This window comes from Balaenoptera acutorostrata, chromosome 3 (genome assembly GCF_949987535.1).
Source record: "Balaenoptera acutorostrata chromosome 3, mBalAcu1.1, whole genome shotgun sequence".
Taxonomy (NCBI): domain Eukaryota; kingdom Metazoa; phylum Chordata; class Mammalia; order Artiodactyla; family Balaenopteridae; genus Balaenoptera; species Balaenoptera acutorostrata.
In genome coordinates this window covers 16,183,503-16,196,962 of record NC_080066.1, presented here as the reverse complement: position 1 = coordinate 16,196,962, position 13,460 = coordinate 16,183,503, and the positions used below count along the sequence as shown (strand labels likewise).

At 35.7% G+C, this 13,460-nt stretch overlaps 1 protein-coding gene across 1 annotated transcript in view; it reads left to right on the top strand.

Moving 5' to 3' along the window:
* MALRD1 (MAM and LDL receptor class A domain containing 1) overlaps positions 1–13,460 on the top strand; it is a 608,926-nt gene that overhangs the window by 98,934 nt on the left and 496,532 nt on the right. The window contains exons 13-14 of the mRNA XM_057542012.1: positions 1,955–2,052; positions 9,683–9,856. Of these exons, the coding sequence (XP_057397995.1) occupies positions 1,955–2,052; positions 9,683–9,856 (272 nt within the window). The remainder of the gene's footprint in view (positions 1–1,954; positions 2,053–9,682; positions 9,857–13,460) is intronic.

The window sequence follows — 13,460 nt, the reverse complement described above, 5'->3', positions numbered from 1 at the left end:
AATTTTATTCTCTTGACTTCCACATTTACTAGATTTATAAGATAATTCTAGTCCACGATAATTAATATTATCTCATATATCCTCTAATTACTAATGGTGACACAATTCTCTAGGTAGTTTCTCATTTTAATTAATATAGTTTTGTTGTTTACCATTGAAAATGTTATTTATTTTGTGGTTGGTCATTAATCTTTATTAATTGTTTTTTTAAAATATTTTATTGAGGTTATTTGGAATGGCTGACTTTTTCACAGTCTTTTCAGTATTTGTTGATATGAATCTATGATTTTACTCTTTAATTTGTTGATCTAATTGACTGTTGATAGGTCTGTTAAATCAAACCCAACCTCTATTCTTGGAAAGCTCACTCGTCAGGATACATTATTTTTTGATAAGAATTTCAGATGCAATTGAAACATTTTAATTTGAATTTTGTATGTATGATCATGAGTGATATTGCTCTATTTTTATTGTATTTTCATCATTCTTAACAGAGATAGCTGGCATCATAAAATGAGTCAGGGAGCTCTCCATATTTTTCTAAGACCTGAGATATATGCAAGTCATGTGCAAGTATTTATTCTTTAAAAATTAAATAAAATTCAATAAAATTCAGCTGTAGGGCCATATGTTCTGGTAGATTTTTTTCCTATCACTTTTCCAGTTACTTTTGTGGCATAATCAATTTGTTCAAACCTTTTGCTTCCTTTAGATTTTGGGATTTTAATGTTTATATGTTTCATCCTTCATTAACTGCTTGTTTGAAATCATCTATATTGTTTTAAATGACCAGGGGAGTAAGATCTTTGAATGTATGTTAATTTTAGAATTTTAATTACTCTTGACAATATTCAGTTGAGTTTTACTTGAACCTCAAGTAAAGGATTTTTAAGCTGGATTAATTTTTCAAAATCATCTTTTCCTGCTCTACTCTTTTATAGGTGAAATAGAGAATTTAATGAGCTCATATATACTGTTTCTATTACTTTTAGTTTGGATTTTGGGAACAGTGATCTTTATCCTTCCCATTTGGCTTTGAGATTTAACACCCATATAAACTGGGTTCTATTTTTCCCACTCAGAGACCACACTGCTGACTTGCAACCTTGGTTGTTTGGTTAAACATGTGGTGGTATCTATAAAGTAATACGTTTTAATTCTGAAATCCTTTTCATTCTGTGCAGTCAGCATTGATCTGTGTCTAAGAAAATCACCTTCTGAATGTGTTTTTTTCATCAAAATAGTTGGCTTTCCAAGTTGCCCATCACTCTATGATTATCAAAGGGCAGGATCAGGACTTGACATTGTTTAGCATAACCTTCCTTGTAAATTTTCAATATTCAACGAAGCTACCCCTGACAGCCGTTCAGAATGTGTGATCCTTCCAGCTGCTAAGAGATGTTATCCCCCCTGTACATTTGCCATGAGCACATCCACTGTAGTTAAAATCTAAAAGCAGTTATTTTGTTAACACTAGATTAGATCTTTAATTAAGCTTTCATCCCCACTAGCACAGACAACAGTGTCAAACATGTAAGCCCCAGGAGAAACCAAACTCATTCTATAGGCTCCTATCCTTCAGTACATCGTGAAGAAACTTACAAGCAAATGTCTCATGGGAATTTTGTAAGGGTATGTTGAGTATCTAATTGTAAACTTAGAAGCTTCATTTAATTTGATTTCTAACTGTGAGATGAGTTAAGCCAATAAACATATTTGTTGAGAGGATTTAGATCAAGAGCTTGTTTTTCATCAGTTGGGTTTTATTTTAGATATTTAATGTTATCCATATGAAAGCACTTTTTTGGTTATCTACAGAGCTTAATGGTAAAGAAGTAAAAATGTAATTTTCTTTATCTGATTGACAGTTGAATGTGTGCACGTTAGTGCAAAGAACGACTAAATGTCCAACAGTAGGACTTGTATTCCTATGGCTTTACGTTTGTTTTTGCAGGATCGTTTATTTATCTGGGGGCACATGGATCACCTGCAGTGGCCAAGCTTGGAAGTCCTGTTCTTACAAAATCACTCAATGCCTCTACCCTGTGTCAGGTACCCAATTATTGGAATTTCCATTGGCCATTCTGTAGTTGTAAACTGTTAAGCTTGGGTTACTCTAGCTAGTACATGCCTGCTGTGTTTTACTAATATTTTCACAATGAACTGAGAGATTTATATGAGCTATTTCAACATGAAATGTCATTTTGTTCCGAAAGACATTTGCAGTATATAACTTACACCCTTCTTTTGGGGGGCCTATTCAAAAATATTTCTGTCATTTTGCATTCTTTCCATGTAGTTCTTTCAATAATTTAAAGCTGTGGATACAGGTTGCCCAAACTGCTTGTTATCTTGGCCAACAGTGTTAGTTGAGGAAAATAAAAGCAGTTCAACAAGTTCTACTGAAAGAAAAATGAAAGGATGAATAAAGAAAGATAAATATGTGCAGAAAAAATAATTACATTTCCAAAATTTTATTTTTTCAGTTAGTCCTTCTGGTGCCAGGTAAACACAGACCAAGCGATAAAATACTCAGGTCATTTCCACAGCACAACAGAGAGGAAAGAAGCGGGACTTTGGAGTCAGATGGACCTAGTTCCACCTGGTTCCAATCTCAGTTCTGCCACAAACGATATGCTTCCTTTGAGACTCAGTGTCCACACTGGAAGCATAGTGTTAGCCAGCCTTCTTCACATGGTTGTGAGAATTCAAACGTGATTAAGTAAAGCACTTGGAAAAGTATTTGGCAGGTATTAGGTGTTCAATAAACATAATCCCTTTACTTTCCGTAACATGAATGCCTATTAGATGCTTCTGTTCAGCTTGTCTTGCTTTCCATCCTTTTGAGAGTTCTGACATGTCCCTGAGCCTTTAGGATTTCAGCTTTTTTTTTTTTTTTCTTGGTTATCAGAAAATAATGAAGGGATCAATAGTGCCACGCATTAAATTCATTACCTAGAAACGCAGGGTTACAGCACTAACACAGGCATTCCTGATGATAAATTACAGATCATCAGACCTTTTTAATTAAAGTATAAATTTAATTATACTTTCAGCTTGATATAATTCTCAGTGAGTGTGTCCAGAACTCTTAATAGGTTGTCCTCTTTTTTTTTCCCCTTTGGTTTTTGCTGCCCATTTCTCTGTGGGAATTTGGATTAAAGCAACTGCCTGGACTCCACTTCCACCTCACCCAGATGGACTCTGGAGTCTCCCACCTGTGGTTTATTTTAATTAAATCTTATGTGATAGATGTAGGGTTTTGTTTTTTGTTTTTTGTTTTTTTTTGAGAACTCCTGAAGCATTTACTTGCTCTTTAAAAGTACTTTACAGGCTTACTGAACTTTAATTTAAGGTCATATACCAAAGTAATGCAATTGCTGCTGTTAAAGACACTGGATAAAAAAAGAATAGAATTTGTTAATTCTGCCTCTTTTACAGAAATGTGAACACTAACACTAAGAGCTTATTAGAAATTCTGAGACTCACTGAGAAATCATACAGTTTTCTTCTTTTTAAAGATGATCTGCATTTCCCATTGTTGTATGTGGGTAGCCATTAATTTGTGGTCATAGGGATTGACCCACAATTTATGATTGTTTCTACTTGACATTTTTCTCTATTGTGGCTTAAATTTGGAGCTTACCTGTGGGAGCTATTGGGGCGGAGCCTCAGTGAAAGCAATGGACAATTTAGATACTTGGTGGTTTATCTCTCAGAACCAAGTCCTCAACCTTCCAAGGCCTTGGATACTGATTTAGAGGTTTGCCTTGGTTTGTGGAAAAGTAAGAGTATTACAGACTGCCAAAGAGGTATTTGTTTTTTCCCTTTTATCTGTATCTGCTTGAATGTTGGTAATCTTTGAGTTAGAGGGAGGGATATTTGGATTACTTTATAGTACTTTCCAGCTTAGAATTACTATTAGATTGTTAGAGGTTATTTATAGTCTGAGATACACATGGCCAAAGTTCTCTCCCATAGGAGTATTCTAAGAATATACTATTACTGTTTTATAAGTTTGTGGTAATGTGGGATTCTTTCTTTCATGAAAGTTACAAAATAAGCTAACACACCAACTTCTTATCTTCTTGAGTAATCAGAAAATCCAGCCGATCTTCCTAATTGGAACATATTGATTGATAATAGTTGTATTCATGGAATAGCGAATGTTCTTTATTATAAAATGGTAAAGTGAGGTGGTGAAATAACCAAAGTTGGGCACTTTGATGTGATTAAAGCCTTCATTTTATGAAATTACATTTTTTTCTCTACATAATCATACCAGGCTAACAGAGTTAAGAATATTTGTTTGAAAGGACTTTAAAGGAATATGAAGCTTTCTTTTCAGTCTTTTTTTCTAACAGCAGCCTTTTAGGGTCTTTTTGCATGAATTACCCTGTACTTTATGTGTAGCCAACACATGGCATCAACATGCAGAATTGTTCCTGTAACTACTCATTGTTCAAGATGTGGACTTTTATTTAAAAGCTTCAAAAGCTCCTTTGGTCACTGGTGGAAATTTGGCGTTTTTCCTTGGAATAGCCAGGAGATAGGGCAAACAACATGTGGGAGCCAGAAGCTACTATTTCTTATTGCTGTCGAAATACTGTTACTGTTTTTTTCTTATTTTAAACTTTTTCTTTTTTAAATTTATTTTATTTTGTTGTTTTTTATTTTTGGCTGTGTTGGGTCTTCGTTGCTGTGAGCTGGCTTTCTCTAGTTGCGGCGACTGGAGGCTACTCTTCGTTGTGATGCTCGGGCTTCTCATTGCGGTGGCGTCTCTTGTTGTGGAGCATGGGCTCTAGGCACACGAGCTTCAGTAGTTGTGGCACACGGGCTCAGTAGTTGTGGCTCATGGGCTCTAGAGCGCAGGCTCAGCAGCTGTGGTGCATGGGCTTAGCTGCTCGGCGGCATGTGGGATCCTCCTGGACCAGGGCACGAACCTGTGTCCACTGCATTGGCAGGCAGATTCTTAACCACTGCGCCACCAGGGAAGCCCTGTTACTGTTTTTAATAAATTAGGAAATGTAAAATCTGAAGGAGATTTATGTGGATATTAATATTTTCTCACTCTCATATTTGAGTTACTGTATAAAAGACATATCTCACTTTTAGGACTTCATAATTAAATACAGCATGTTAAATATGATAACATGAAGCTTCCGCTTTCAATGCCATTTTGTGTGTGTGTCTTTTGTTTTTTTGTATTCCCCAACTCATTTTGCTATTCTAATCCTCTTTAATCAAAAAATTCATAAAATTAAAAAGAAGTGAATAGAGATACCAGGAAAAAGACAGATGAAACGAAAGATAGGTTGGCTCCAAAAATAAAGTTTATGAGGGCCAGGCTACATATTTGAATCTAAGTTTTCCAGCAGCCAGTGCAGAGAGAGACATGTGAGAACTCATTTAGTTCAGATTCAAGGAAGTAAAAAACAAAACAAAAATAGTTCTTCTGAGACTTCTCCCCTGACTGCACACATACCAGTGTAAATGTTCTTTCTCTGATTCAGGGCACACCTATTGCTTCCCTACTCCGTGCTCATCATAGCCTTTAATGCTGGGAATATACTAGGGACAATGTAAACACGTTTGCCATAACAAAATATAGAATTTAGTGAGGCATACTGATAGCAGTTCAGTGTGAAGTGCTACAGAGAGTGATAAAAATATAAGATACATATAATATGTAATATTATATGTAAGTATATATAATATATAATGTAACAGTATATAAATTAAATATATATTATATATAATATATAACATACACATATATACGTATAAACCATATATATAAGTGATAACCCACTTATAACAACTCTCTCAATGAGTTTGAGAAGGCCCTATCTTGTAATGTTCCCCAAGTAGAGTGATGAGCTCATAGCAGAGAGAAATTTAGAAAAAAAAGTAATATGCAATGGGGCTTGGAATGGTGCACTCATGATCTGTTCTCTGATTGTTTTGTTTACTCCAATGATAGTATTAGAGCCTGAGATAGAATCTAGAGGAAGCAATGGTTTATTGGGGAAAGGTTGAGCAGATATTCTCCCCAGTTGTACATTGTCAAAACACATGAAGATTAATCATTTAGATGAGAAAAACAGATTATATTTTATTGAAGATTGCAAACTTTTACTTAAGCTTGTTCAGATAAAAATAGGCAAAAACATGATAATGAATAAGAGTCGTAAGAATCACTGTGGTAATGATGAGGGTGGTGTGTGTGAGAGAGAGAGGAATGATCCCCCTCCCCTACACTGACTTATTCCACTTGAGCTTTGAGGAGTTAGAGATATCTTGTTTCTTTTCCTTTTTTAAAAAACTTTTTTGTGTTTTACTCTTTTTATTATTCTAGATCTTGAAGATATAACAGGTGTAGCAAATACCAGACAGGGGTCGACATGAAGCAGAGAAGGCAGAGGTAGCTGAGAATTTGGAGAATAACTGAGAAAAGACATGAAGATCTGACCAAAAAGCTCCCTAATAGGGAAGCAAGTGGAACAAAGACCATAGGAAAGTTGAGGAAAAAAGCAGAAAATTTGAAGAGTTCCAACGGGAGACAGACCAAAATAAAATGAAACAGAAAAGAGAAATAAAGAAGACATTATTTTGAACTTCTAAGTAATGTCCTGTTAATGTCCTTTGCAGGATTTAGTCTCAGAGATTTACTAATTAGTAATTACTAATTGTTCCTAATTACATTCTTTTGTAGAACTGGCCATTCCTCTGGGAATATCACAGGGCACTGTAGAAACCAAAGAGCAAGATTAGTTATTCACCTACACTTGGTAACTAGTAGTATAAGTCACCTGATATGGTGTCCTTTCTTTTTATAGTAAAATGAATGATTCAGTGTGTGTGTGTGTGTGTGTGTGTTTTGGCCGCACCAAGTGGCATGTGGGATCTTAGTTCCCCAACTAGGGATGGAACCCATGCCTGCTACAGTGGAAGCATGGAGTCTTAAACTCTGGACCTCCAGGGATGTCCCAGATTCCATATTTCTAAAAATATACAAATAATATAAAATCAGAGAATACAATTAAAAATAGTTAAGTAATTTGAGCTTCATTTCTTTTCTTTCCAATTTGCAGTTAAAGAAACTGCTTTGTTGGAAGTTTTTTAACCACAGGAAATTCTCTAGAATAAAATGATTCACGGTCTTGCATAGTCACCCTATACATACAACCCAAGTTGTGCATATATATATATAACTTAGTGAAAACCGAGGAGAAATAAAAGCAGGCCTTTAATATTAACATTTTATATAACTGCTTTTTAATGAATCAGGCATGAATCAAGACAATAATTTCCTTTAAAATGAAAAGCAGTAAATAAATTTTAAATGGTTGGTATAATTTTAACATACAGCTCTTTTTAATAGAATTTTCTGTGATGGAAATTTTCCTCTGCTATGTCCACTATGGAAGTCACTAGCTACAAATAGCTATTGAGCACTTAAAATGTGATGAGTGTAACCAAGAAAGTGACTTTTTCATTTTGTTTAATTCATTTACATGTAAATAGCCACACTGTTTTCATACCTTTGTCATTATACGCATTATACTTAATTGTTCCTTTTCTTTTCACTCTCTCCCATAAAGCTCTGAGGTCCTTAAGGACACTTAATTCCTTGCACATTTTATAGCACAGAGCAGGTCTCTCTTTCTGTGTCTCTTTGAAGGTTTATAGACATTTGCTTTAGCAAGAATGCTGATGGTCCCACTCAAACGTGCTTCTTTTCTTCAATACCTATTAACTGAATACCTACTAAATACAGAGTGCCTTGATATGTTCTAAGAGGAATTCACAACGTGCATTGTGATTCTGAGTTTAAGACTTAGTGTTCCACTGCTAGTGTGTATCACAGTGAGAGCCACGGATGTTGGCTAAGTTCCTATCGAAAATCACAGCTGTATTTATAACTTTTGTTCAGTGATTTTACCCTTACCAATATTAAATTTGAAAAGACTCTGGAAAGTTTCTTGGTCTATACCAAACTGAAGAATTCTCCTTAAATCTCTACAATGCCAATTCTGTTTTTAAAAAAGTAAATTAAATATAAGTTCTAAGCTCTTATCTTATTGAACATAGATCCCATTGGTATTTACTCTTAATGCACTGTTAAAATAACTTCGCACTGGTAATGTACTGAGTGACAATATGACAGCTTGAAATTCTGATGGGGCTTGCAAAGCTCTTGTACAACTAGGTTTAATGCTCCATTTTGCATATTTACAAGCTTGGAACATGCTGAAACTACAGCAGGGATCTAAAGTTTAATTGCGGTTGAGGAACATACATCCTCCCTTTCCATAGAATTTAATCAAACACTTCTGTTTGACTTTGCGTTTCTTGCTTAAAGGCCTGAGTGTAGGTGAGCTTGGTAGTAAATCTAATATGAAATGGACAGTCAGAAAGAATGCTTTGATCAGGTGGTGGCAATTAAGTAGACATTGAAAAAAAATGTGTAGCACATTGGAACAGAGAATGCTTGATGTTTTGAACAATTTTTTAAAAGAGCATTAAAATTTTTTTTTCAACTTTCATCTCCACTGAAATTGGTACCAACAGTGAAATAAATGGGATAATAAAGAAATAATATATGTAATAACATCTGTCCACATAACAAAATAAAAGCCCAATGACAAAGGAAAAAAACCAAAACTTTAAAATGTAGTGAAACTGAAAAGGAGTCACTTTGAGTCCAAAGAGAGTGATTTCATTTCTCAGGGGCCTCATCACTGAATGATACTGTGTTTTTTTTGAAATCTGCAGCATTAGAACTCTCTATGGCATAATGAGAAGAAGAAAAAATTGCTGTGTGTCTGAACTTGCTTTTGTGGGGTTTTTTTGACATATTTTGTATTGGGTCATCCAACCACTGAGGCAATTAGTTTTCGCCTTGCACAGGGCCCAGTATTTAGTAAATGCTCAGTAAGTATTTGCTGAATAAACGATAGTGCTGAATTCCACATTATAGCTACTGCTATCGGCACCTTAAAATACTCCTCTGTGTTTTCTCCACTACCTAGTTAACCTGTCAGTCGTTTAGATTATGTCATCACTGGTGGTGAGTAGGAACCAAACTGATCAAGTCAAGGCTCCCTAGCCTCAAAAAGAACATTTTCTAGTTGGATTAAATTATTGATGAACAGTATTATATAATCTCCCAAGTTTTTTGATAATGTCACAATGGAGAAGGAATTAATGAAAAGTATTCATAGCAGTTTTCTCTTACCTGAGAAATCAAGGTTTTGAGATTTTTTGTTGGATTGAGACATCAAGGAGAATGAATAGTAATACATGGTTTTGTAATTTTTGAGTCAGATATAGAACGTGTATCTCCCCAGATTCATAAGAAGCAATAGTGAAGGTCCTGTAAAACTTCCATGACGGTGTGGACAAATATATGTCCTCACACTTGTCTGAGCAGGATGCTAGTGTCCCATTTCTTTAGATGTCTCTATGGCATGTGTTAAAAATATCAGTTAATGTAGCTACCTTGAGCCTTTTTTTTAAGGAGGGAATACAAAGGCTGGCAGAAGATGTACTTAGCATTTTCTGGGTCTGCATGTTTGGAGGAGAATTAAGAAGTAGTTTGGGATATTTTTAACTATAGAAGAGCTACTGGACACAGGTAAATGGAATATTTATATCATTCAAACACATTTTTCACCAGGTGCAGTTTTGGTATCGTTTGTCTCAGCATTCACATCTCTCGGTTTTTACAAGAACATCACTGGATGGGGATTTGCAGAAGCAAGGTGATCTAATTGGAATCTCCAAATCTCAGTGGAGACAAGCAAAAATCGATCTGTTGGCGAAGGCTGGAGAATCTACTCTGCCTTTTCAGGTAAGCACGTAAGAAATTAATACAACTGAGCAGAAGATGCTTATTTAATGCTGATCTTTCCAGATAATAATATAGTACATATATCCCATAAATGTATCTGATATTAATAAAGCAAACATTCACAATCAGGGATGAGTAGAGAGGTTATCTTGATTAATTGCTCAAGACTTACTTGTGGAAGCATAGCAAAAATGGAGATAAGAATTGAATAGGATGGCAGAGAGAAGAGTAATTTAACGGGAAAATATTTGTTTTCTTAAGTGAGGATGGTGGATTATATGAGGTAGTGAAAAAAATCTGGGCTGCACTCATATTTTAATCCTATTGCCTTATTTTCTGCTGCCCATTAATGCTGAGAACTTTATCACACTTTTATGTCATTTACTTTGTTGATAATGAAAGAAGGAAACTGTAGCTTATCAAATGGGTGCACCAGCTTCCACCCTCCTGGACATGACTCCCTTCTAGATGATGTTTGAAAAGAGCTAGTTTAGAAACTAGATTAGATGGTGGAACACAGTGGAACACTCACTGCCTTAGGAGTCACATAGTCTGAGTTCCCATCTCTGCTCACCCCATGGGTTGTTAAGTGATTGTGTACATTACATCTTTGAGCTTCAAATTTTCCAATCTGTGAAAACCACAGTGATAATAAAAGCAATGCTTGAGAGGAATCTGAATTAAAGAGAATGTAGCTAAAATGGTAGCTATGAACATGAGCTCTGGAGCCTGGGGTTCAAGCCCAGGTGTCCAGTCAGAGGGAAGTTGCTTAATCCTTCTGTGCTTCTGATTCTTCCTCTGTAAATGGGGGTGGGGAAGTAAGAACATTGTTGGGGTGTTAGTAGCCTCTGAAAAATAACGCACCTCATCTGATACTCATTTCCAAACTGAGGTAAATATAGAAATCCAACAGAGAGAGCACAAGATATTTTGGAGAAGATGTATTTAAAATAATACCTCACCTCAGAACGAACAGCTCCACCCAGAGTACAACAGACTGCTAGAGAATACAGGACTCATCCTTTGGGGAAAACCTTTTGCCATGAGTGATTATGATGTGTAAGTGTTATTTTATGGGTTGGAATACATGTCCCCCTCTGGTGGAGGACGTTGATAATGGAGGAGACTATTGGACGCCTGGGGGCAGGAGGTGTGTGGGAACCCTCTGTACTTTGCTCTCAGTTGTGCAACGAACCTAAAACTGCTCTAAAAGTCTTAATAAAAAAACAAAAGACAAAACCCAGAATGTCCTTTGTTAGAACTGGCTATTTGAGAAATATGATGAGTTGAAGCTTGTGCCATTCTTTCTTGGCCTCATTAACCTACCATTGTTATTGAAGAGTTTCCGCACTGGGTTTTTTTTTTTTTTTTTTTTTTCCTGTTTAATATTTCTTCTTTTGGGGTTTTTGTCTTGCTTTGTTTTGAGGTGCAAATTGAGACTACTGTTTATTATCTGGGGGCATATTAACTAGTTTTTAAATTGACCAGTGGTTTGATGGAATTTTGTAATTTGGTATCCACAGATTGGTGATGTTTTCTGTCTTCACTCCCCTCCATGCTGGATCAGCACCACGTGTTGGCTTTTCTCTCTCCTACCTGGGGGCTCCCAGTCAGCACCAATCGGCCTCTTCTTCTTCTTTTTTTTAATGTATTTTTGGGCCGCACCCTGCGGCATGTGGGATCTTAGTTCCCCTACCAGGGATTGAACCTGTGCCCCCCTTGCATTGGAAGGCAGAGTCTTAACCACTGGACTGCCAGGGAATTCCCAGCCTCTGCTTTATCGTGCTGGCTTTTTGAGGGGAGTGAGTTGTCCTGGGTTCTTGCTAAGCCTCAGCCAGGTTTAATTCAGCCCGAGAAGGTAAGGATTTTAGCGTGCACCTCTGTTCCTTCTTATGTAATCCTGTTACTTGGCCGAAGTACAGGCTTGTTTTAGAAACTACAGTTCAGTGAAAAGAAAAATAAGAACTGTTCTCTCAGATGTCACTATTCAGAAGGCCATTCATTACAAGTCCACAGTCTCTAATCAGCAATTTGGAAAGCAATAAGCTTTTGAAAAACAAATTTAGAGGCAAAGTTTCTCCTGACCTGAACCAGTGTTAGGCAGTTCATTTAGTGATGTGTTTGATGATAAAGTGCTGCCCCCAGTCTCCCTGAGGGTATCAAGTAATATACATGATACATTTTAGATGAACATCCTCAACTCTGAACTATTCAGATTTCAAAACCCAGCTGGACTCAAAGACTTTGGCGAAGGAATTTGGAGCCTGTGTTAACATTCTGGTATGAATAAGTCCAGATTTTATACACATACACATGCATGCAAGATACATAAATACATACAGTCAGACACAGATACATATACACAGTTTTATTTAATACATTAATATTACTTAGATATATTATTAAATCTTTCAAACAAATAGAAAATATACAGAGAGGCAAATACCCATGTACTCACACCTCAGAATGAACTAATATGAACATTTTGTTTGCTTATAATGTTGATAGGTTTGCTTCTAAAGATGCAGCTTTTGTCCTCTTTGTACCCTTTTCTATTCCATTTCTTGTTCTTTACAGGAAAAAAAAATTCTAATATGTTGTTTTTAACCTGATTTTTCTAAGTCTATTTTCAAAACTATGAAAATATGCATGAGGATTCTAGCTAGGTACAGTTCTACTTCATTCTTTTATCAATAGCAAATGGAAAAGATATTATACCCACAAATAGTCAATCTAGCTTTTAAATATTCAAATATTTAAAGTTTATCTTCTTGGAAACAGGATCCTTTGGCACTTTAAATTTAGTGGACTGAATTACTTAAGGGTGACCTTTGTCATTGCCTGGTCATCAGTTCAATGTGACTAAACTCTGAACATGTATTTATATGGCGTCATCCTATATAAGCATTGGAAAGGAGAAAGGCATAGGACTGTATGACCTCTCCGTTCGTTCTCTTGTAACCATGAAATTCAGATTCAGTGTGGTCCTTTTATGTCTCTTGTACACATCACAACAGAATGCAAATTGCTCTGAGTTCCTTAGGAAATCAGCACCCCTGGTTAGGTAGGGCTTTCATTGTTCCTAGTGGAAAAGGATTAGACTTACTGTTTATTTTGTATGAACAGCAAATTAACAACATTTCAATATTCTCTCCATTTCCTGTGCAGTTTTTATTGGAAGAATGTAAGTCAAGTAGTTAATAGAATTTTTTCAATATGTTTTAACTGGGCCTACTCATTTTATATGTTCAGCTTTTTACACAAATATTTTCATTTAATTTACAATTTCTTTTTTCCTAACTGCTCTTCTTAATTTCATATCTAGAGGTAGTACTTTTTCTGAATACTGTCCATTGATTTCCAGTTGATCTACTGTCTTTGAGTTTGCTACTAAAACATAATTGTGTCATATTTCAGATTTCATTTTAAAATGAGCCTTTTGTGAAATTTTCCACAATGAATGATACCATGTTCGCTCTTGATCAGAGTCAGTGGGATAGATCAATAACAATTTCCTGATATTATTTGAAGATTCAGTGAAGGGTGAGATCTATAATACAAAGTAAAAGCTGGTCTAGTCTCTGTAATGTTGCTCTGTCCTCAG